This window comes from Trichomonascus vanleenenianus (genome assembly GCF_965637985.1).
Source record: "Trichomonascus vanleenenianus strain CLIB 3782 genome assembly, contig: TRVA0_017S, whole genome shotgun sequence".
Lineage (NCBI taxonomy): Eukaryota > Fungi > Ascomycota > Dipodascomycetes > Dipodascales > Trichomonascaceae > Blastobotrys > Blastobotrys vanleenenianus.
In genome coordinates, this window is record NW_027481870.1 from 62,880 (window position 1) to 86,261 (window position 23,382).

Genomic DNA, 23,382 nt, shown 5'->3' on the forward strand with positions numbered 1-23,382 from the left:
TTTTTACCACAAACTGTTAGGCGAAATAATGAGAGTGCCTAACTGGGCTGGCATGTCCCATGAAGTGATCTTCTCCAATTGCTCGTAAAAGTTGTTCGCCTTCGTCGATTGTCATGGGCTGTTCGACTCCAATTTAGGAACGCTGTTCTTTTGTCATTCATAAGACTTTGGGCCTCATGTAATCACTTTCAACGATATTTAACATGCATTTAAGTAGAAAATCTAGTGCCTACCGTTAGTAGGTATTCATCTGATCTACCAGTGCGTCGAAATGAGACACCTGCCTGACTACCCCTGAAAAATATGGATTATTCACATGTAACGCCTGATTTGGCCCGTCACTAAAACCATCATTGGCATATAAGATAATTCATGATGCCATCAACGCAGTCCACTCATAATTCAAGGCTGAAAACTCTTCCAACCGAACGCGTACGCATACGTACGTACATATACAACCCTATATTCCAATGAAATAAAAATGGTTAGATGAGTCGAAATTGATATCCCAAGAAAAAAGCAGCAGGGTACGATATACCGCTACTGATCTTCGAAGGCTGTAAATACGAACGCTGTAGCAAAATTGACGGCTTCTTGCATCTCATGAGTACTACTGTGTCAATTGTAGTGCCTGATGGGTGGCTAGTCGGGATCGACACCCACTATTTCAATACAACGCCGCAGTTTCGCGGGATCAAGAACGTGCCTCCAAACGAAGTGGAGGGCGGCGTACATGTCGTGCACTGGGGAAGAGACGCTCAGAACTTGCGATCAGCGTACTTCTTCGTTGCAGCACTGAATGAAACAATTAGACTAAAATGGGACGCCTCTAGTGAGGCAATGCAATTAGATGAAAACGGCACTTCTATAGACGAGCGCGAGGCTATGTACATGCTGAACTACCCCGAAAGTGATGCGAACAAGTGGATGGACCTAACTGACTATATCACGCGATCTGTGTTAGCAAGGATCCTGCCGCCGGGTATGGTTGATACCGCTACATCCTCTCGGAAAGAAAATAAACAGCTGGAGGACATTCTCGAGCAGAAAGGACAGGCAATTAGCGACTCACAAAAAGAGCCTGAGTTCACCTTCACGGAGGTCGACCTCAAGCACACGTGGCCGAGCCATACGTCGCCGGCGGAGGTCACAAAGCATTCGATTGACAAGTCGTGGTATCTGACCCACGTTGTGCTCAAGCGCCAGTCTTTCGATTCGCTAATGGGCGAGCTTCAATTGGCGTTCCTGCTTGTTTTGCTACTTGCAAATTACTCTGCAGGGCAGCAATGGATCACTATAATAGAGCTTCTGTTGGGCTGTGACGATTACCCAGGCGAAAATCGCCAAAACTACAGCCTTTTCTTTGAGATTCTGGAAAACCAGCTCAAAGCGTGTCCTGAGGAGTATTTCGAGTCATTATTGGAAATCCAGCGGCTCTCAAAGGCGTTTAGCAACTTTGTTGCGTTTGGGGCAGGGATCCCATCAACCTTGACAAGCGCGCTGGAGACTGTTGGTGTCACGATTGATCCCGACATTGACGAGGAAGGGGATGAACTATTTGAGCATGATCCATCGCTAAACGTGTTAAACGTGTGATCCGCTTCATCCATTTACAGTAGTAAACAAGAGACTAGAATTTGCTGACTCGTTCTTGCTTTTTATTGGCTTTGGCGATCTCCTTTGCCGTCAATTCGGCAGAGATTTGCTTGATGATAGCGTCATGGTTGGCTTCTGCAACTGGATACCCGGATTTAAGCTTGCATTCAATCTCGACGCCTGGAATGTTCAGTGGCCCCAGGGTTGGATAGCCGAGTGAGCACCTGGCGTATGGGTCGCTGACACATGGCAGAGTTCGGAGGATAATGGAGGACGGGTAGTACGACTGGGCCGGAGGAAGCGGGTCGTTGAGAGACAGATGCTGTTTCCGGAGCTCCTGCTGCCGCTGGCGTTCGAGCTCGATAAACTTTTTCCGCTCGCCAAGCCGGTTAAGCTTAACCGTGAGCTGCTCTGGAACGTACTGGTCTGCGGCGGTGGTGGGTGTGGCCGGCGCTTTCCTCATTCTGATCCAGAACCGGCTGTCAAACAGCTTCCAAGGGGACCACTCACTTGTGAGGAAGAAGGTTTGATACACGGACCGATAGTTAGTGGGGAAATTCCTCATGATGAACACGTTTGTCGTGTCTTGGTCGTGTTGCAATTTAAACTCCAAATTGGCACGAAAGAATGTTTCGGTGTGACGGCCGCCGTTGCTAAATTGTTGCAGAACCTTGCGTATATACGAGAAGTAGTACCCGTGGGCGTAGAAAGGGGCAATTCGCTCGGTCGCCTTGGAGACAATCGTTGTCTTGAGCGAGGTGCTCAGATTGAGCCAATTGTCGAACTTCAGGTGGGCCGTTCCGGTGCGCGGGTCGATTGAGACTTTGTTCTGGGCCTCCATGAGCCGGATCATTCTTTCGGCAGTCTCTTCGAGCTGCTGTTTGTCTTGCTGGAGCTTATGCATTGTCGCAGCAATGCGCTTTTCGGAAAGTGCCTGTGGCAGCTGTGATCTGTCTGACAGCAAGTGCCGGATCGCGTTGCGCATTGTGAAGGTCGGTTGAAAGTTTGTCTCGTCTTCGACCCATGGCACGTTGTGGCGGCAGCATGTAGCCGTGATCTCGCGCTTGGTGAACCCCAGCAGTGGTCTGATATACTTGAGTCGCACCGAGCCAGGAGGGTCCAGGATCGGCGCGTAGTTGGCGGCATCAATTCCGGCCAGCCCGCGTGTCGTTGATCCACTAATGAGCCGCTGGATGAAGGTCTCCTGTTGGTCGTCTGCGTTGTGGGCCAGCAGCAGGTGTGCGATTGAGTGCTCGTTGCACACCTTGTAGAGCTGTTTGGCTCGCAGTAGCCGTGCGTTGAGCTCGAACGCCTTTGCCTTATCGCTTACGTCCTGCCATTTGATTTGAGTAACTACAGAGGGGATATCTAGCTGCCGCAGGGAATTCTGTACTTTCCGGGCCTCGTCTGCGCTTCCGGATCGCGCCTGGTGGTCTACGGTGATGGCCAGAAGATCGACGTTGTACATATCGGCGAACTGCTTAGTGAGATAGGCTAGCGCCATTGAGTCGACCCCACCACTGACCGCGAGGCCCAGCTTTCTGGGCGGCCACAGCCCCAGCAGGCCACGCAAGGCTTGATTATAGGCTTTCTGCGATATGGCCATGGCCCGGCCTAATATGATTAGCGGTACTATTGGGAGTCGAGGTGAAAGATGAAAATTTCAGACATCACCAAAAGGGATCAACACACGTCGACAACCACCACCGAACACAGAATAATGGAAATTGTAGGTTTGTTTGATGGGTATTGTATAAGGGTGTAGGCTAATTATGGGTAGCTTCCAGAGGGCCAGAAGAACGAAGTGGACGTTGTTTGGGCCGATCAGCAACGGATCAATGAGTTTTCCAAGCTCAACTCGCGGTTAGACGACTACGAGGACGAGCTGAAGAAGTTCCGGGACGAGAAGGAGTACATTGAGGACGTTATGATGGAGATGGAGCTTGTGGATGAAGAAGAATCTGTTCAGTACAAGATTGGGGATGCTTTTGTGTTTCTTCTGCAGCCGGAGGTCATTGAGCGGCTTGAGCAGGAAAGCGCCAAGGTCAACAAGCTGGTGACTGATCTTGAGACGAAGGTCGAGACGGTCGAGTCGCGCATGACGCAGTTGAAAAAGGAGTTGTACGCCAAGTTCGGCAACGCAATTAACCTCGAACGAAACTAACCCTCCGCGAAGCGGAGCCCCAGGGGGTCTGGGGGACTGGTCCCCCCAGTGTCCCTTCACTTTTGAGCAATGAATTACAAGAATTGAAGTGGATAACCGGAAAATGCTAATCAATTGAATAAATAAAATAAATAAAGATCGACTGAGAACAAGAAACGTATGCTTATCAAAAAAGTCTAGCCCAATTGGCTAGTTAGTGGTTACCTCTTTATCCTCCTCAATGAAGAACGGGAATTCCTTGCTCTGCACCGAGGCCTCGTCTTCCTTCTGGAACTTGACCATTACGTCTTTGGGAATGGTCAAAGCGAACCCCCTACACTCTGTTAGCCCCACTCTCTCCCACTCTCTTCCTACGGTGATTGTACATACTTTAGCACAGTGTGGTATTCGTAACCAATGGAAGCGCCCAACGCCACCAGTTTGGCCTTGACGACCTCTACGATATTCTCGGGAGTAGCGGGGCCCTTTTCAAAAACGACAATGTACTTGCCCAGGTCTGCGGCTGCTGCCACGGAGGCCGCCACGACCGCCATTGAAACCAACTTGCCTACTCTCATTATATTTATGTATGGAAACGTTATCTGTCGAGATGGACTATCCCACCCCATGATATGTGCGTCGGCGACTTCCTGCGGCAGCCCCGCGCGCGCGGTTCCTCCCAAACCACGCCCAATGAAATCACCGTCATACGACGCTGCGAGATTGACTGGATATAGTAGTGCAGTGATGAGGGTAGTGTAACTGTAATTAAAAAAAGCTATGGATCTCTTAATAAAGACTGCAGACTACATGTATACTGTAGAAGAACGTGCCAAGTAAGAGTAGGCTTTCCTCACATGTACTGTACCCCAATCATCAGGGGGGAACACCCACCTTGATCCCTGTCGGGTACGTACCAGCGTGCATGTTTCAAGGTGTGTATATTCCGCCCAATGATTTGACAGGCTTTGGCGGGTTCCCTCTGCAACGCAGCATGGACACTTGGACACTGTGCATGTGCGAACTTTGCATTGTTCCTTGCGCCCTCCCGCGATCGCCAGAGATTTCCCCTCAGTGAGCCCCAGGCAGCTACTCTCTGCCCACGGCTCGACGCTCCTCGACGCTCCCTTTTGAAAAGAGATGGGCCTGTCTGCCTGTGCTTGAGTGTGCTACGTAAGTGTGTGTGCTCTTTCACGCCACCCACATGCCCAGAACTGGGAGCCTCACATGCACGCTGCACACTGTTTTGGGCGGTGGGTTTCCCCCTGAAAAAGCCCCCAAACGGGGCAATCGCCTAGCCGGATCGGGGAGCAATTAGACTCGGAGCTAAAACTAATGGGGGGCCCGCCGATGTTACTGGAACCGGAAGACGACCATTTAAGCCATTTTCTAAGATGTGACCCGAACTCATCGAGAATCAAATATCGTGATGTGGTTATTTTTGGACAGCTGGCAATGTACGTGTGTCGGTGGACACATGTGTGCGGGACGGGTTTGCTTTTGCGGCGCGTCGTAATTATAGATACACGCAGTAGCGACGCGATGCATGGCACTGTAAGGGAAAAATTTTATAAAAAGCCATGGTACCCCCTTAAACTTGGGAAAACCGAAGGTGGTCAATTAGAGGTTTTAAACTCGTACGCTCATTATACATATTTATTTATTCTCCTGAAGGAAGTCGTTTCTTTTATACTCAACTTTAGTCACTCCTTTATATTTTCTTGCCTTGGTACTTTAGAATATTCTTTTCCTTTCAAAAACCTCTTATTCTTTTTTTTTATTTATTTTATTTATTTTATTTTATTTGTTAATTCCTCTTAATTTCTAATTTCTAATTGAGCCACCTCCATATACCCTCGTTTATTATTCGTCGTTTATTATTATTGTCGACCGTGAAATTTCACCCCCTGAAAATCGGACACTAGATCAGATCACTCGTTTTACTGAACCAATTGACCGCAATTGACCTGCCATTTCAATAAGATCAACATTGAAAAAAAAATGGACTTGAAAGATATCGTCGACATCAAAAAGGAGCCGGATCATCTTCGCCAATCGGCAACTCCTCTGAAACCCTCCTCGGGCCAAACCCAGGCTACATCGCCATACTCAACTACAGAGCCTCCGACGCCAACTTCGCCCTCACGATCTGCCGAGAACTCGCGCCCCCGGTCGCTCCCTTCGCCTGAACCATCTCCAGAGTCGATCTACAACAAACCCTCTGAATACTCGAACCAACAGTCTGAGTACCAGCCTACCGCCTCTACCAGCTCAAACAAGCGATCGCGCGAAGAGGACAGTAATGGCGAGGAGGACGAACCGCCAGTCAAGCGGTCGCACAGCGTTTCGCCTAACGCTAACCTTCTCGAGACGCGAATTGCATTGCTAGCTCCGACGACCATCTCGTCGAGCTCTTCTTCGTCGAGGCGCCACGCTCACATTTTGTCGGAACAGCGACGTAGAGAGAACATTAACGGAGGGTTCCAGCTTCTTAAGAACACGGTACCTTTCTGCCGCGGAACTCAGGACTCCAAGGCTATGATCCTCAAGAAGGCTGTAGAGTACATTCTCACTCTGGAACAAGAGGTGCACTCCCTGCGATACGAGTCGCAATACCACCATCACCATCATCATCACCCCCACCAGGATTACTACTACCATCACCAGCAACAAGCCCCTCCACCACCACCACCGCCACATACTACGACTCTTCCTCCTCCCCCGCCTCCACCGCCTTCGCAGAGTAGGTTCATGCAGCCATTGGCTTCATATCCGTACCACCACCATCGCTATGGCATGCCTCCAGTGGCTCAGATCACGCGGCCCACGAGTACACCGCCCATTTCCAGCTATTACAGCTCTGGCGGCGCCTCGCCGCCGGGGACGAAGCGAAACTCAGTGCCAGAGTCGTCCTACCCGCCCGCTCCTTCGCGGTATTGATTTAGATAATTTAATATATGGTTCCATCGGTCAATTCCCTCCGCGAAGCGGAGCCACGGGGGTCTGGGGGCTGGCCCCCAGGTGATCTATCAATTGATCTAAAAGTTGACGGTTGAGTGAGCACACTGGGGGACCAGTCCCCCAGACCCCCTGGAGCTCCGCTTCGCGGAGGTCTTGGGGTATCTCCGCGAAGCGGAACCTCGGGGGTCTGGGGGCTGGCCCCCAGGTGCTCTCTATAACAATTGATCTAAAGGCTGACGATTAAGTGAGTAGACTGGAGAACCATTAATCATCTTCAAAGGGTTGGGCACTGGAGATTTATGCAGAGAAAATTAAAAATTACTTGTCAATGTCGATACAAAAAAGTCAGTGGCTGTTTCTGTGACTGTAGCGGGATGGATGGCGCGAAATATGAGACGGCTGGCGTGAAAGCTGAGTCGGGTAGCGTGAAAGATGCGACATGCTCCGTCTCAATGCCGGTCCACCCAGCTTCAACTGTAGTGTCTCCAGTACACGCAGCTCTTCTTCGGTGATGATGATAGTGTCCGGGATGTGGATATGGTCAATGCGAATCGAGATATGGTCGAATTCCTCCCGGGTGTCCCTCTCCAGGTCCGCCATCTCCTCTTTAATTGACTCCTCCTCGTTATTTTTGCCCAGATCTATAGGCGTCCACCAGTACTGCGGGTATCGCCGCTCAATGTTGTTGAAAATAATGGCTACGCCAATAAAAATGACCGACGAGAGCAGCTGGACAGGCAAATAGTACCACCCGAGCTCTTTTACTGGGCTTATTGATGCAATAAAAGCGGCCGCTCCCGCAGGCGGGTGCACAATCTTAAGCAGCCTCATCACAGCGCTGGACAATGCAACCGAGAGCGCCCCGCACAACCACAGAAACTGCTCGTTTGCCGGGTTCGTCATCCACAACTTTGTGAGGCATACCCCGATCAGAGAGGACATAAAAGTGCCAAAGAAGACGTTCCGCGGCTGGGCTAACGGACTCTCTATCGCATTGTACAATAGAATGGCCGACGCACCCCAACTGGGTACGAGATCGGGCACGAGGTGTCGTTGGAAAAGGCTCGAAAAATGGAATGTGCATAACACCGACACCATGCCCGCAAAGGTCGCGATAACAACCCAGAAGTTCAGCCTCACGTCGTCCAGCGTCTTGTCTCCGTCCGGCCTGTACCCAGCGAACCGTGACAGCCACCGAGGCCACCGCTCGTATCTCGGCTGTGGGATGAAGCGGTTCAGGTATTCATCCACGTCCAGCTGCAAAAACATCGCTTAGATTGCATATATCCGGGGTTTCTTCGTTTCGTGGATTCAAGGGCGCAATCTCTACTTATAAGGGTCTCGGTGCCCCGGATTGGACGTGCGGCTTTTACAAACTTTTTTGCTTGATGACGTGCGGCTCACCGTCTCCCATCACATGATCTGAGTCAAATATCGTCACAACCGATACTAACAGTTTCCCTAAACAATGACAGCTTTCCTAATCATGAGTTTCTCTCTTCTAATCGAGTCCATTAGTCCTCGAGATATTTCTTTCGTATTCTCAGTTGTAGTCTCGAGTTTTTCGATTCGTCATATAAGTTGAGGCGTTATCTCGAGTTACGGTTTGCCATCTAAGTGGAGGCTTCGTACCTGGAAAAAGCCAAGACTAATAACGTTAGTGTTTCATGATTTGTCTGGGGTACCAAATGAGGGGTTCGCAACGAGTTTGAGCGCAACGTCAAGCGAGACGATTTAAAGGTACACGAGTTCCTTTCCTTGAGCTCCGTAGCTCCGCTTCGCGGAGGACTAACTAAATAGTGTAGTATCTCCTTCCAAAATTGGCCACTATTGACCTACGCCATTCATTGAGCTCTGACTGAGCTGGGTTGGTATTTAGCTGCCTTTAGTGGAGATTGGGAGGCCTACAATAACAACGTAACAAATTCTGGTAACAACTCCCAAAGGCGTAACAAACGACTCGCTACAGCGCCCACCGAGAAGGGGGAGTCTCAGGAAAACACTCAGACAAGTGGAGAAATCTAATATAGTTGAGGATCGCACTTTGGACTGTCAAAGTTTAGTATTCTCTGTTGCTGTTAGAAAGATTAGATGCATACAGAGGGCTTCTAATGTATCTTTAGGTAATAAAGAGAGGGCATCTCCGCGAAGCGGAGCCACGGGGTCTGGTGGTTGCCTCCAAGGTTCACTATTATTATGATCAAGTAATCTCAACGATGGTTGAGACGAATATCCTCCGCGAAGCGGAGCCACGGGGGGTCTGGGGGGCTGGCCCCCCAAGAAATGATGGGCTGAGGTGATGCATCTCATGAAATCATACATTACGAGACTATTAACGATCAATTGATCTCAACGATGATTTAGATGAATATCCTCGGCGGAGTGGAGCTATGCAGGGTTTGTGGGGTTATTCTGCTGCAGATTTGCTAAAGTTTAGCATCTATATATTATCAAAAGGTTGAATGTAATGATTCAGATACCATTCTGAATAATCTGATGGTTACTCGTCCTAGCTGTGCCGAGAACTCTTAATGATATTCCCGAAGATAATCGGAAGTAGACTTATGCAAAAAATTAAAAATTAAAAATTGGTTGTCTATGTCGATGCAGAAAAGCTAGCGGCTGTGTCTATGGCTGTAGTGCGACGGATGGTGCGATAGATGCGATATGCTCGGCCTCAATGGCGGCCCACCTAGCTTCAATTGCAGAGTCTCCAGTACACGCAGCTCGTCCTCCGTGACGCTGATAGTGTCCGGGATGTGGATATGGTCAATGCGAATCGAGATATGGTCCAATTCCTCTTGGGTGTCCCTCTCCAGGTCCTTCACCTCCTCTACAATTGTCTCCGTTTCGTTCTTTGAGCGCAGATCTACAGGCGTCCACCAGTACTGTGGGTATCGCCGCTCAGCGTTGTTGAAAATAACGGCGACGCCAGTGAAAATGACAATCGAGAGCAGCTGGACAGGCAGGTAGTACCACCCGAGCTCTTTTACTGGGCTAATTGATGCAACAAAAGCGGCCGCTCCCGCAGGCGGGTGCACGATCTTGAGCAGCCTCATCATGGCGCTGGAGAGCGCAACCGAGAGCGCCCCACACAGCCACAGGTACTCCTCGTTTGCTGGGTTCGTCATCCACAGCTTTGTGAGGCATATCCCGAGCAGCGAGGCCAGGAAAGTGCCGAAGAAGACGTTCCGCGGCTGGGCTAACGGACTCTCCACGGCGTTAAACATGAGAATGGCCGATGCCGCCCAACTGGGCACGAGCGCGGGCACGTGGTGTCGCTGGAAAAGGCTTGAATAGTTGAACGTGCACAGCAGCGACACCATGCCCGCAAAGGTCGAAACGACAATCCAGAAGTTCAGCCTCACGTCGTCCAGCGTCTTAACCCCGTCCGGCCTGTACCCGGCGAAATGCGACAGCCATCGTGGCCACCGCTCGTATCTTGGCCGGGGGACTATGGGGTTCAGGTATTGATCCACGTCGAACTGCAGGAACATCCCTTAAAATCCTTAAATCCGTGGTTTCTTCGTTTTTCGTTTTTGAATTCAAGGGAGCATCTCCACTTATACGTACTAAAGGTCCCGGTGCGCCGAATGAGCGTGCGGCTTTTGAAACTTTTTCTCCTCGCTACCCTGCGGCCATCACCTACAATTATGTAATATGAGTCAAAAAAATCGTCCCACAGTACCAGCGGTTTCCCAAAACGAGTGACAGTTGCCGTAATCGATTATATGTAAACAGGTTATTTCTTTCGCGCCGTTAATCATACGGTTTGTCACGTAGGTTCAGGCGTAGTATCTTTGCTATGCAAGTTTAGATCTGGAAAAGGCCGCTAGGAGCTCTGTCTCATGATTTGTCAAGAGAAAGCCAAGTACGGTTCTCTTCGTCGCGACAATTAATGAGTTGGGCTCGTCTCAATGCATTCGAGGGCCCGCTCTCGAGCACCCGTAGCTCCGCTTCGCGGAGGATTATATGCTAACGTAGTATTCTAGTGGCCACAATTGGTCCTACTCCATTGAGCTCTGATCTGGTTTGGCGATATTGCATTTAGCTGCCTTCAGTGGAGAAGGGGAGGTCTACAGTAACAACGTAACAAAATTTCTAGCTTCAGCTCCCAACAGTGTTACAAACGGCTAGTTACAGTGCCCTCCGCGAAGGGGTGGCCTCCTAGGAGAGCAGTAACACTAAAGAAATTTACTCGAGTTGGAGCATGTAACAAAAAAGGAGTGATTAACTACCGTTAGATTCGCATTTTGGACTGCTGTGGTTTGGCATTCGTAATCTCTAAGTTGCTGTTCAGAAGGCTAGATGACGAATGCAGGGGCCCAGGCTTCTACGTAATGCACCTTTAGGCTATCTCCGCGAAGTGGAGCCACAGGGGTCTGGGGGCCGGCCCCCAGGTGTTCCACAGGCTATTACTGATCAATTGATCTCAAGATATGAGTCAGAGGGATGACCTCCGCGAAGTGGAGCCACAGGGGGGTTGAGAGGCTGTATCCCCAAGTGTGTATAGGCCTAGCGAATGATTGAATAACCTCCGCGAAGCGGAGCTACGGGGGGTTTGGGGGGCTGACCCCCCAAGGGGTGAGGTGATGATTACTTATAATGAAATCATACACTGCGGGGCTATTAACGATCAATTGATTTCAGAGATGATGTAGATAAATAACCTCCGCGGAGCGGAGCTACAGGGGGTTTGGGGGGCTGGCCCCCCAAGAAATGATGGGGTGATGGCATGAAAATCATATATTCGTATAGTCGTTTTTTATGCAATGATGCTGGAGAGGATGTTGACCAATTCCTCGCCCATAGTAGGGATGTGGCGCTTGTGTACCAGGTAGCCGTACTCGATCTGGCGCAGCCGAATCTGGTTGGCGATGGAGTCTGGCGCATCGTGCAGCAGGCTGACTTTGTAGTCGACGCCGGTGGAGTCGCGGATCTGTTTCTCGAGACCCTCGGACTGAGCGCTCAGACTCTCGTTGAGGAGCAGCTTCTGTCCATAGGCGCCCACGTCAAACAACACCCCGCGGTTATTAACCACCGTCGAGCGGATGATCTCGCCCTCAATCGACTCCTCGGAGTACATTTCGCTGCACGGCGTGTCGCTCCCGACGGAGCCACCCAGCGAGGCTAGGATGTCGACGCCGGAGCACATCATGACTGACGTCTCCTCGCGGTTCTTCTTCCACAGACGGTCCGTCGACCAGGTGTAGACATATCCATCAGGGTTAACGACCGGAACAAAAAGCACGCGGAATCCTTGGGGAGGCGTAAAGTGCTCAATGGCGTAAAGCACCGAGCTCACGGAGATCCAGTCTCGCCCCTGCATGCCGCCCGTGACCACAATAAGCTGGTCGCCGGAGCCGACTTCGACGCCGCGCATCTCGAGCCCTTCAAACGAGTACCCCAGCAGCGTTGTTGGAGCGTCTCGCTCGGCGAGCCATGCGTATATCTCGTCCAGGTCGCGGAATTCGTCGAAGAAGGCGCGTCGCCGGCCCGGCATGGGCGCCGAGACGACCAGCGCTCGCTGGAGGTCGTCGACAAGCACCTGGCGGCTCTTGCGCACCGATTTGGGCAGCAATCGCGCCAGGTCATTAACGCGCCGCACGTTGAGCCGCACCTCGGCGTACTCGTCGTCCTGGTGCCACACGTCGAGCAGCAGCGTCTCGGCGGCCGCCGTGAAGGCCGCCCGCTCACGAGGAGTCGTCCAATTGTACCGGAAGACGGCCTCCTGCTCGTACTGTGCCAGGTCGACAGCGTAAAGGGACTGCTGCCCTGCTGTCTCTGACGACATGAATAATTGCCCCAGCTGTCGCAACAGCGCCAGTGGAGGTGTGCGCATGGGTGGTTCGTCGCGCCAGAACCGCCAAAACCCGCCCGCAGCCGTCGCCTCTGGCGCTCCGGCAGCCTGAGCGCTTGCTGCGCCCGGCGCACTGGCTGAAGCCGAGAGGCTCGACGGGGCTACTGCCTGGGGGGCCGAAGCGGTCCGCGAGAACGGGTAGGTGTTGAAGTCGACTGACGGCGTACACGCCACCAGTCCTACCAGGACCGCCAGAACCAAGCCAATCCTGACCAGATTCATTTGCCCTAGCCTCTTTCTTTGCTTGTCTAGGCCCTTTTGGGAACTCAAAAAGCCTAGCGTGAAATTCAAATCTCAGGGATGAGATGCAATGTGTGCCCAGTCCCCTTTATAAGTAGCGCAAACTCCTGAAATTGAGATCCGTTCACTCTTGTCCGCTCCAGTGCGCATCTGCTCAGCTGAAGTCGCAGGCACGCAGGTTGACATCCCAGCCTCCCTAATAAAATTTTCCCTTTGGATCCTCACACACAACGGGGACGCGCGCGGCCTTGCGTCATCAACCGCCTCCACACCCTCATCCGACACCCCCGTTACCACTAAATTTATTACAGCAGCATAGCATTTTTTCCTTTTAATTGCTCAATAATTTTTTGTAGATTGTTGATTTTTTTAGGGGGTTTTCAGTTAATTTTTGGGGTTCGCGGTTAGTTCATGATTAGTATGGCTGGTTGGTTTTGTGGTGGTTGGGGTCCCCGTGGAGAGGGTAAACACCCCCTGTCGTACCCAAGAGGCTCAGGGTCTCGGGTTATCACTCAAGGCCGTTTTGGAGGACGACCAGAACATTGTGGTTAGTGGGCGTGGGCAGTGAATAATTGGAGGAGATTACTTGTGTAGAATGATGTGAGTTGAATAGATAAGAATAGTTCAGGGGGGGAAGGGAAGAGGGGAACGTTTAGTTGATGCGATTATGCATGGAACAGTGGGTTTCGAGGTGCATGAAACTGCGTATGTCGATAAGGCTGTAGCTATAAATCGTATATTGAACTTTACTAGGTGCACCAGGTAATATTGATCTGGCTGGTTTGAGGCGAACGAGAAATAAGTTCAATGTAATAATATAAGTGGTGTCGGAGGTGCTACTACGGTAGGATTAAGCTCCATTAACGATGGCTAACATTATGAATTGTGGGGCTACACTAGTTTCTGGAGGTGAATCACGAATCTGCATCAAGCTTAGCTATCTAAGTAGATGGTCCTCACTAGCCTAATATATCTAGGTAGAATTAATAGTAGAACAACTGCTGGTTTAATCGCACTTGTTGAATATATTCTATATATATAGCCTGCGTAGAGTTACATATAGAGAAGCTATGGCCAACGGTGAAAGGTTGTGTTTCAAGCAGACCGTATTGATCTGATCCTCACAAATAATTAAGAAGAATTACCCGGTACCGCACTTATATCGCTGTCACTTAAATTGGCTGATTTATCAACGTTTGGAAGAAATTTTATCTGGTAATCAATTCTTATTACGGGTTGATCCTGCGAGTTGAAAAACGTACGTAAAAATATCTCAAAGCTTAATCTTAGGTTGACAAAACGAGATTCGCCCTTGATTTATCATACTACAGTAAATCTTCTTGGGTGCATCCACAAAAGACAGTAAATCTTCTTAATTGCATCTTCACATCCTTCGCTATTTGTATTGCCATATACTTGTATTGCTTCGCTTATCCATTGCAAAGATAGGGCATAAGAGCACATTGACTACCAGTACAGTAATATGGCAGGGCCCAGATTCGGCAGTGTGACATCTTGATTAGTTAAGCACTCACCCAGCTATGGCATCGAACTCAAGTTCAATAGGGACTCCCGTGCATTAGACTCCCGTGCATTGGCTACCCGATTTTACCATTATGTGACCAGTACTCCGTGCGATTAGTGCCCGTTTTCCAAATAAGGAGCAGAGCCAAATGAGGATTAGCCAACTATATAAGAGCACAAAATTCACCATCAGCTTCTCCTCCACAATTCATTTCTAAGTACGAATACGGGAACGAGGCTAACCAACATGTCTTCAGGTAACAAAGATCAGAACACCGGGGAGAATCAGGGTAATGATATCGGGATCACATTTGTAATGGAGAGGGGAGAGCTGATTGAAATAACTGACCATGGCCAAGCCCTAAGCCCTGAAGAGCTCAGGCGTCGTTACTTGGACACAAATAAGCATGGTACGGGGTTCACGCAGTTTGCAGAATTGGCTCTAGCTCTCTTTCCAAGGGGGCCCGCTTATGAAAAGCCAGATAAAGCTGGAGCGGAAAAAGAGGAAAAGTAGCAGGGAGTTGCGAAGATCATGCACCGATTGACGACCATTACAATATCCTTCGCTATATATATTGCCATATACTTGTATTGCTTCATTTAATATTATTCTTTATATCATTAGATAGTACTCTCTTTGGTGGACTAGCTTTAGGTCACATCTGCCAATTGCACCTCACAGCACTCAGGAATCTGTACCGTATATTATAAATAATAGTCCATTACTGTAGCATCTTTGGGAGGCCAGAAAAACTCCCCTTATATTGCGTAAAGTATAATCTTTCATATCCATTGTACATTTGGCTGCGAGGATTGGAGAAGCACCGGCTGGTCAAACATGTCACCTCTTGGAGGGGCGGCCTTTGAGACTCGTAGCGAGGACGCGGACTGAACGGATGTAGCGTAACGTACCGTAGCAGGACTAGATGTGTTAAGTACACTCGTGCTTTTCCGCTCCCTCAGCGGCATTATGATTTTATTTTGATTATCTACCGGCATATGGTAGCACACCACTCGGCTAGAAGATCAAAACTAAATCAATGCAATTCTGTGCACTGACTATCCGATTTTACTATTATGTGACAAAAGAGGGTTAAAGTATTTAAGAGCACAACATCCACTCCTATTACCTCCTCCACAACAATTCATTCTGATTACGAATATGGAAGACTCTCCAGATTTCAATCTTTTAAATTTAAATAATGGAGATGAAAATACCATGGAGAATGAGGAGGATGACAGGATCAGCTTTATGTTTGAGAGAGGAGAGCTGATTGGAATAACTGACGGCGGCCACATCATAACGCCGGAAGAGTTCAGGCGACGTTATTTGAGAGACCCCACGAATGATCCTAATGGAGTAAAGCGGTTTGCTGAATGGTGTCTAAGTCGCGCTCCAGGGACCTCTTCAGATTAGAAGCCAGATAACGCCGGGCCGGAAGAAAGAGAGGAAAAATAGCAGGAAGATTTATATACCGGTTGACGAGTATTACGACATCATTCACTATTTTTATTACCATGTATCATTGTATTGCTTCTTTTAATATTACCCTTTATATCGCTAGAACCTACTCTTTTTGCTGGAGTAGCTTTAGGTAAAGCACTTTTGACAATTGCATCTCAACGTTCACAAATCATTCGAGCATGCTATGATGTATTTGGCATTCATAAATCATTGGAGTACCATATATCGCACGTATTCTGAATTTCACTGGCCAATGTAATGCATGTATATTAAGTTCATTTGCTATACATAATGTTATGTGTTTTGGGCCTCGTAAATCATTTGGCTTGTGTATTTCGGGGCCCATATATACTCAGTATTTTTGGTATACAGGTACAATAAATTAAGATTACGCAAAGTATCGCGGCTCGTCAAAGACGTGGTATCGATGGCCCCGGACACCATCGCCTCGGAACATCGCAGGGAACCGCAAGCCAGGGGCCACCTGCGACTCGTCAATTCGAGTCTCCGTCGACGGCGTATCGTCGCCAATGGCAAACTTGCCGACCTGGATCTCGGTATCAGTAATGGTAGACCGCGACACTCGAGCATAGCCTGTTCGCTTGACGTCTCGGTAGAGAATGTACTCACACCATCGGTCCCAGTCCGTAGAGTCAATGTCATGCATTCGCGAGTGCTCCGAAACGTACGTGTTGTAGTTGCCCTGCAGCGGCTTGGTGACAAGGTACGAGAGCAGCACCAATGGGTTAGAGGAGCTGGCCATAATGTCAGCGACACCCAAAGATTGCAGCCTTCGGTCCTCCTTGTCCTCCTCCTGACCACTGTGGAACACAACGACGTCAATTTCCTTGCCGTAAACGTCCAAAGTAGCGTGGATAGCCGGAGCAAGCTCGCCAACCGGCGACGGCAACAGGTGGTGCGTCGACTTGAGGATGGGGAACTTGGACAACAGGGCTGCACCCCAGGTGTGCTTGTTCGGACCAGGGCCGAAATCAGCGTAGTATCCCAATTCCTCGGCAATCTGCTGCGTAATGTCACGGTGGCCCATAATGGCTCGCTGGGTATCGGACTCGAGGAATCCAATAACATCGATCTCAAGTTCGTGGATAACGTCCCGCATTCGAGTCTCGCTCGCCCACATATCGTTATCAAGACCAAAGTGCACAGTCCAGATACCAGCGGTCATAACCTTGTCCTCAGGGTGGTATGGCTGGGGGTCTGGTCGGTGGAACCGCTTGAACCCAATGGCACAGGTCAGAGCGAGGAGAACGGTAGTGGCCAGAATGACCTGAGATCGCAGCTTTCGCACGAGAGAAATAGATGAAGTCGACAGCGATGGCATTCGGATCTTGTTGTGGGCGTAAATACCACCGCCAATGAGCACCTGCTGGGCAGCGAGCACAAGGTCGGTTCGCTCTCGCAGGTATGGTCCGCCGGGGACGAAAGCGTAGGCGACAATCCACACATGGGCTAGGTAGATAAGCACGAGGAAGAAGAATCCGAGACCGAAAGTCTTGCCTGGGTTGTGTCGGCCAGCAGACTCGAGGATGACTGGAACAATAGACACCAAGTAGACAGCAAGGATAAGACCACCAATGTAGCCGACCCAACCATGGAAGCTGTAGAGCAGAATGGCACCGATGTTTGACACAATGTAGGCAGACCAGTTACCAGTAACACCCCGCTTAACAACGCCAAGGTAGGCACCTAGGAGCATTGCACCAATAGTAAGAGCACCGTGAGGCACTGGAAGCGGACCAGTGACTGGGTAGCCGTCCCACACCCACAGCGTAATGGTCGAAGAGTCGCTTAGCAGAGTGTGGAGAGCAAACAGGAGGCCACCAACGCCCATGGCCGCACCAAGGGAAGACTCCTTCTTAGATGCAACCGCCGTGGACTGGTTCGAGTACTGGAGCCGCGTCGAGAGGAGGGCCGCGACAACAGCAATGGCCAGACCAGTTCGGTTCCAGCCACCGTTAGCGTCGTGCATGATGGGCCACGCCGGGTTGTTCGTATAGCACGCAAACTTGGAGATAGCCGACAGAATCAACCCCAGAGAGAAGGCAGTGCCCCGGTGGGTACCACCGTAAGGCTTGTTGGAGATGCCCCAGAAGTTGATAGCCAGGCTGATAGCCGCAAAGCCTGCAGCAAGACCCACCAATTCCAGCCGTACCTCTGGCTTCTTGGCCCAGAAGGAGGCAATGCCGACGGTCGTGAGGAGCAGAGGCAGTCGGTGGAAGTAAGCGAACATGTTTCGCACAAACGGTACCAGCAGAAGCACTGGGGCCACGATCGTCAGCAAAAACGCCTCGTAGCCGGAGATGCCCATGTGCCACAGCGGGAAGTACCAGATAAGCAGAGGCAGAGCGGTCAACACGGTCCAGAAGGTGTATCCGTTAAGAATTGCAACGACAAACTCGAACCAGCTGAACCCAAGGTGCTTTCGCGGCTTCTCCTCCTGGGAAGCCTGGGCGGCCTGGGACGAAACAAACAGCGCGATCCCCTGAGTGTCGTGAAGCTGAATCTCAATGGCCGAGAAGTCAATGGCCGTCACCGCGTCAAAGGACACGTCAAACACAATGAGCGCCCACTCAAAGAACGAATAATGCGTGTATGCGCCGGCAACCCGGTGCACCTTGTGCTGGATGAAGAAATAGATGAGCGGGATGAGCGAAACGAAGAAAAGTGTCGCAAACACCCTCCGGTAGAAGTACGCCTTGCCCGGTCGGTCGAGGGAGATCCGCAGAGTCGTCCACGGGATCGTCAGCACCATGTACGAGATCATAAAGATATCATGCCAATCGTGGTCGTCTGTGGACGTGATGTAGGTCCATCCGCCACACGTCAAAGTCCTCAGCAGGCCGGACACAAGCAGGATCTTGGACGAAATCGACCCGGGCCGGTCAGTCAGCAGGTACGTCAGGAACACCAGTGCAAACCGCGGACCGGAGGTAATGGCAATGAACACCTGGAATACCGACCGCTCCGGGTACCGGTCGCCAATTGTGGCCGAGACGGATGGGAACCACTCGTCGGGGTATCCGTAGTGTTCGTTCTCGACAATCTTTTCGTAGTGCAGCCACACGCCGACAATAAGCGCGCCCAGGAAGGCGCACGACGCGAATAAGGTGTGCGCATAACTTATGATCTTCGCGTTCAGGGTTATCAGCCCCCGAGAAGACGATTTGGGCTTCATGGCGAAACTCTTTTGGTGGTGAAGTCGAAGCGTGTCGTGAAAAATAAGGGGGTGTCAGCCGAGGATGATCGAGGCTCGTGTCAGATGGGCCGCACGGCTGAACAAGATCTGGGTTAACGGTGTAAACGTCACTTGTCGAGTACGACGGGAATTACACTTCCATTTGTAGGGAAAGGGGTGAAATAATACGCGGTCGGCCCAGATTTTTAGGTGCTATGTAGCTAGTATGGCATTCTCTGGCGAGATAGTAGTTATGGTTCTGTAGCAGACTGAATTTGATCTTCCTAGCCTTCGAGAAGGGTCAAGGTCGCTACCACTTCGATCAAAGCAGGAGAAGACCGGCCATTATGTTTGCAATTTTATTGAAGGTTGCATTAAATGAAGGAGTGTTATCAAAAAAGTTGTATCCCTATTAAAGAAGAGCATGTTATCAAGCAAATACTACTGAGACCAAATACCGACTGGGTATTGTTGTCATTATTGAAGTTTCGCTAACAAGCGAGATCAGCATGTAATTCTGCCACTTATTGACTATCTCAAATTTGGAGTCTTTGCTTTCGGAGGTCAATTTGAGCCCTCTGTATGAGCATAGGTCCCATAGATTTCCTATTGGGTTGGTTTACATAACAGAAAAGAAACGATCTATGATCGATCTAGTCTTTGGCTTATTATCTATTTGCTGGTTCAATTTCGTTCGGGACACGCTCTAATCGGCGATTGGTTTCGCCGGTTCCGCGTGGAAGGGGCCCAAATCGTTGTGAGTGAGTCCATTTGGAGACACTTCATTCTCGCCAATGCCCCCTATACGAGGCACAAGGGCCCCTCCTTCAAGATGTAAGCGACACATTTGATCTGCCGACACTTCTCGGCACGAAAGAAGGACCCGAAGGACTGGCCCAATTTCTCCAAGAGGGCCGTCGCGCAAGAGCAGACTAACCCGCTAGTGCACACCGTCAATCCCAGAGTTGAAGAGTGTCCGGTTTTTAATCTCCTACGGGTAGGAGAATTGTTTCCCGGACCCTCAGGGGATAAGCAATCCTCACGACGCAAACGCGGTACACCAAAGGGACCCAATTGATATGGAATGATTTTGTTATATTTTGAAAGATTATATGTATTCAGTTATGTCTCTGGCCCAAGGCCACAACAAGACGCAAATAGATTATTATTGTTACGGTATACGGTATTACTGGTATTATCTACGGTATTTACCTAACATTATAAAAAAAAGTTAGCGAAAGCTGCAGTTCCACGGCTCTCAATTCAATGATCCTTCCATGCAGTTATCGCTAAGCGATCTAGTAATAGTGTAGGATTATAGTTCAACATTTCTAACTGAGAGTAGGAGTTATTCGCGGCCAACTCTCCTGTCAATACAGGCAAAAGAGTACGTTTAGCGTATTAATTTGTAGCGGATTTGCTTTAAGCTTTGCGAATGTACTTAAAGCATTGTTTATAAAAGTATTCTATTTCTATTCCTTACTTCACAGAACTTCACAGTAGTAGTAGCCTATCCTGAATGATCTTGACGTCGGACAAGCTTGGCCAGTTGCCAGCCGAGCTCTTCAACATGATTCTATCCTATTTGAGCTCGGAATGGCTAAATCTTAGGCTGGTATCAAAATGGTGGAATGAGACTTGCTTACGATTAATCTGGAAGAGAGTAGTTTTTACTCGAGAAGTCCCACGGCCGCATATAGCAAGCCTGATATGTTGGAGCTATGACGAACGCACATGCCGAGCTACATTAAGTCCGGAGGCATTTATGGTTTTGGACTATGATCACTTCAGAAGGCCGATCGCCAGCTTGCAAAACAGAGACCGTCGCATAATGGTCTCGGAAATAAGACTATATTTCGAGAATCTACCGAGGGGGAGTGAGGTAGATGCATTCGACAATATGGCTGAATTGTTTCCGAGAGTAGGACATGCCCAGATAGTCTACACATCGAGTTCCAACGACGAATGGTTTGAAGCCTTCCAGAGAATGTTGAATGCATGGAGAGCAATAGCGAAATTTACTTTGGACTTAACATTGCAAACCCCCAGAGAAGGCGCTGATCTCATCAATATTGATCATATGCAGCTCCAAAATTTGATAATTACCATGGGGCCGCTTGGGACTGCCCCACAGCTTCGACTACCGTTATCACGAGAAAATGGTACAATTCCCATCGATCTGCCTGATTTGCCGTTTTTTGCTGGAGAAATCCAAAGCTTAACTGTCTATGTTAACAGACAAATCTTCCAACCACCATGGATACCGAATTCCGTTAAATACCTCCACATTGTCAATGCTGGGGGCAATTATACAGCCACAGGAGGAAGTTTAATAGTGCCCAGTCGTGTGGAACATCTCCGCATTACCGAACGGCGTCTACTTAATAACCGAGCCCTGGATCTTACGACTTCAGTCACGGCCCACTTGGACCTTTCGCAGGCCAGAATGCTCAAGGTATTCCATTATGGCGGCCAGGATGTGTCTGGTTACCTGATTCCAGCCGTCCGTGCCGTTGCAGACACCATGGAACTGCTCACGATAGAGTGCGACTCTGTTATGCCGGGCAGCACATACGATTTCAGACAGCTGGCCGCAATTGGACTTACATTGAAGTACTTGCAGATATCCATTCATGCATTCGGTGAGGAATTGTCCGAATACTTGTATTTTCATGCAAATTTCCCAGCATTAGAGCGTCTAAGGATTGAAGACTTCGACCTACCCGAAACGTGGAGATTCTACTTCAAGTTACGATTTACGTCACAACTGATTGAGTCATTTCTTCGCGGAAGCTCGAGGCTGTCATTTATCCAATTGTATTCAGATCATGTCTTAGATTGGATGGAAAGACTATCGGCATGGATTCGCCCACATAGGAGGGAGGAAGAGGAAGAGGAAGAAAATGAGCTACCGGTAACATACGTTGTGGACGTTCCTTTAGCTAGAAAGCGGCCCGCCCCAAAGAGACGGATCCGTTCGAAAACGTAGGATAGAGCGAAATAATAAAAACTGATAAAACCACAAATATTGTATGTGTTTTCGTTAAACTCAAGACGTATCTTCTCCTTACTGCAGGCGAGTTTTTTTAGTCTACTTGTATCTCGGTACACCAGAAAATATGCCAGAAAATACATACATATAGGGGAGAAAGCCGCACTAGCTTGTAAGCCCCTTCTCCCTCTTAGAAACCCGCTATAGGCGCAAGCAATTGGAAGTGAACCTGCTTTTAGGTTAGCAGCTGTAGTTTCATAATCTATTTGCGTCTTGTTGAGGCCTAGCAGCTGTATTACTCTTTGTTTGGTACTCTCTAAGTTACCTCCAGAGCAAGCCCATTGTCAGCAGCAAAACCTTCGGGAAGTGGGATACAGGAGCAACTACCTAGCAAAAATTCCCTCATACGCTACGTTCCGAGTCCGCGAAGTGAAAAAGCTTGTAAAGCAGTAAAGCATACCGCCTCCTTAAGATTCCTCCGCCATCATGTTAGTTGGGCATTATATCACTTAGGAGTGATGAAGAAAGTTAGCGTAGGACACAGTCCCTATTTTTTTGTATTGATAGTGCTTACTTTTAACTTCCAGTCTCTCTGCGATTCAAGTAGCAAAAGGAAGCTAAACAGCTTATCACTCTCAGTTGCAATAATCTTATTAGGTTATATTACAGAATTAGAATATATATCTCGTACCTCTGGAGCACTAGTCTCACCGTTTATGCGAACTATGGAAAAGGGCTTGGATTTTATGGAGCGGCTCCCATGCGAGATCGCTATTCAGGTGCTAAGCCATTTCAGCTTTAAAGAATGGTGCAAAATGAGACTAGTGTCATGGCAATGGAACGGTCTATGCCAGACACTCATCTGGAAAAAGGTAGCTATTGTACCTTACCACAAAAGACATAGATTTAGCAAACTCGTGCTTGACGATTTCGATCGGGAGACATTGGAGGTCCAATACGACTTCCAGGACACATTTATAGTTCTACCATACTGGCGATTGAGGGAGCTAGAATCCTACTGGAAGTTCGAATGCTCACCTGCAATTGGTACGAGGGAACTTTTTATTTACTATGACAACCTCGGCGAGGCATCGAAAGGAGAGGATGAGCATGCATTTGAAATTATCGCTGCATTGTTTAGACTAGTGCAAAAGGTCAAGGTGAATTATGTTCCGGGGCCTCGTAATGACAGGTTTCTGGCCTTCCAGAGAATGTTGGACAAATGGAAACCCAATGTCCAGATTACGGTGGGATTGGCAATGTGCCAGCTCAAAGGAAATGAAGCTTTTATTGACATCGAGGATATGATGATCACTGGGCTATCCCTCATTAGATATTCTGAAAATGATGAAAGTTATGAAATGCATGAAATTGATGAAGAGGATGAAATTGATGAAGAGGATGA

The 23,382-nt window shown here is 49.2% G+C and overlaps 10 protein-coding genes across 10 annotated transcripts; 4 read left to right on the top strand and 6 right to left on the bottom strand.

Moving 5' to 3' along the window:
- Positions 1-603: 603 nt before the first annotated feature.
- Positions 604-1,596, top strand: AAR2 (U5 snRNP complex subunit AAR2; the record flags this gene model as incomplete). The annotated part of the gene is made up of 1 exon (XM_076684596.1): positions 604-1,596. The coding sequence occupies one exon, from the start codon at positions 604-606 to the stop codon at positions 1,594-1,596; it is 993 nt and encodes a 330-aa protein (XP_076541106.1).
- A 34-nt stretch (positions 1,597-1,630) lies between these two features.
- TRVA0_017S00716 (tRNA lysidine(34) synthetase) lies at positions 1,631-3,100 on the bottom strand (the record flags this gene model as incomplete). Its single annotated transcript, XM_076684597.1, has 1 exon — positions 1,631-3,100. One exon carries the CDS (start codon positions 3,098-3,100, stop codon positions 1,631-1,633), a length of 1,470 nt encoding a protein of 489 aa, XP_076541107.1.
- Positions 3,101-3,316: 216 nt separating this feature from the next.
- Positions 3,317-3,760, top strand: GIM3 (tubulin-binding prefolding complex subunit GIM3; the record flags this gene model as incomplete). The annotated part of the gene is made up of 2 exons (XM_076684598.1): positions 3,317-3,325; positions 3,377-3,760. The coding sequence occupies 2 exons, from the start codon at positions 3,317-3,319 to the stop codon at positions 3,758-3,760; spliced, it is 393 nt and encodes a 130-aa protein (XP_076541108.1).
- A 189-nt stretch (positions 3,761-3,949) lies between these two features.
- Positions 3,950-4,293, bottom strand: TRVA0_017S00760 (uncharacterized protein; the record flags this gene model as incomplete). The annotated part of the gene is made up of 2 exons (XM_076684599.1): positions 3,950-4,073; positions 4,130-4,293. The coding sequence occupies 2 exons, from the start codon at positions 4,291-4,293 to the stop codon at positions 3,950-3,952; spliced, it is 288 nt and encodes a 95-aa protein (XP_076541109.1).
- Positions 4,294-5,740: 1,447 nt separating this feature from the next.
- Positions 5,741-6,679, top strand: TRVA0_017S00782 (uncharacterized protein; the record flags this gene model as incomplete). The annotated part of the gene is made up of 1 exon (XM_076684600.1): positions 5,741-6,679. The coding sequence occupies one exon, from the start codon at positions 5,741-5,743 to the stop codon at positions 6,677-6,679; it is 939 nt and encodes a 312-aa protein (XP_076541110.1).
- A 366-nt stretch (positions 6,680-7,045) lies between these two features.
- On the bottom strand, positions 7,046-7,969 carry TRVA0_017S00804 (HPP family protein; the record flags this gene model as incomplete). Its single annotated transcript, XM_076684601.1, has 1 exon — positions 7,046-7,969. The coding sequence occupies one exon, from the start codon at positions 7,967-7,969 to the stop codon at positions 7,046-7,048; it is 924 nt and encodes a 307-aa protein (XP_076541111.1).
- A 1,346-nt stretch (positions 7,970-9,315) lies between these two features.
- Positions 9,316-10,197, bottom strand: TRVA0_017S00826 (HPP family protein; the record flags this gene model as incomplete). Its single annotated transcript, XM_076684602.1, has 1 exon — positions 9,316-10,197. One exon carries the CDS (start codon positions 10,195-10,197, stop codon positions 9,316-9,318), a length of 882 nt encoding a protein of 293 aa, XP_076541112.1.
- Positions 10,198-11,465: 1,268 nt separating this feature from the next.
- ECM14 (putative metallocarboxypeptidase) lies at positions 11,466-12,782 on the bottom strand (the record flags this gene model as incomplete). Its single annotated transcript, XM_076684603.1, has 1 exon — positions 11,466-12,782. One exon carries the CDS (start codon positions 12,780-12,782, stop codon positions 11,466-11,468), a length of 1,317 nt encoding a protein of 438 aa, XP_076541113.1.
- Positions 12,783-16,177: 3,395 nt separating this feature from the next.
- Positions 16,178-18,985, bottom strand: CWH43 (Cwh43p; the record flags this gene model as incomplete). The annotated part of the gene is made up of 1 exon (XM_076684604.1): positions 16,178-18,985. One exon carries the CDS (start codon positions 18,983-18,985, stop codon positions 16,178-16,180), a length of 2,808 nt encoding a protein of 935 aa, XP_076541114.1.
- Positions 18,986-20,555: 1,570 nt separating this feature from the next.
- TRVA0_017S00892 (uncharacterized protein) lies at positions 20,556-21,974 on the top strand (the record flags this gene model as incomplete). Its single annotated transcript, XM_076684605.1, has 1 exon — positions 20,556-21,974. The coding sequence occupies one exon, from the start codon at positions 20,556-20,558 to the stop codon at positions 21,972-21,974; it is 1,419 nt and encodes a 472-aa protein (XP_076541115.1).
- Between the last annotated feature and the right edge of the window lie 1,408 nt (positions 21,975-23,382).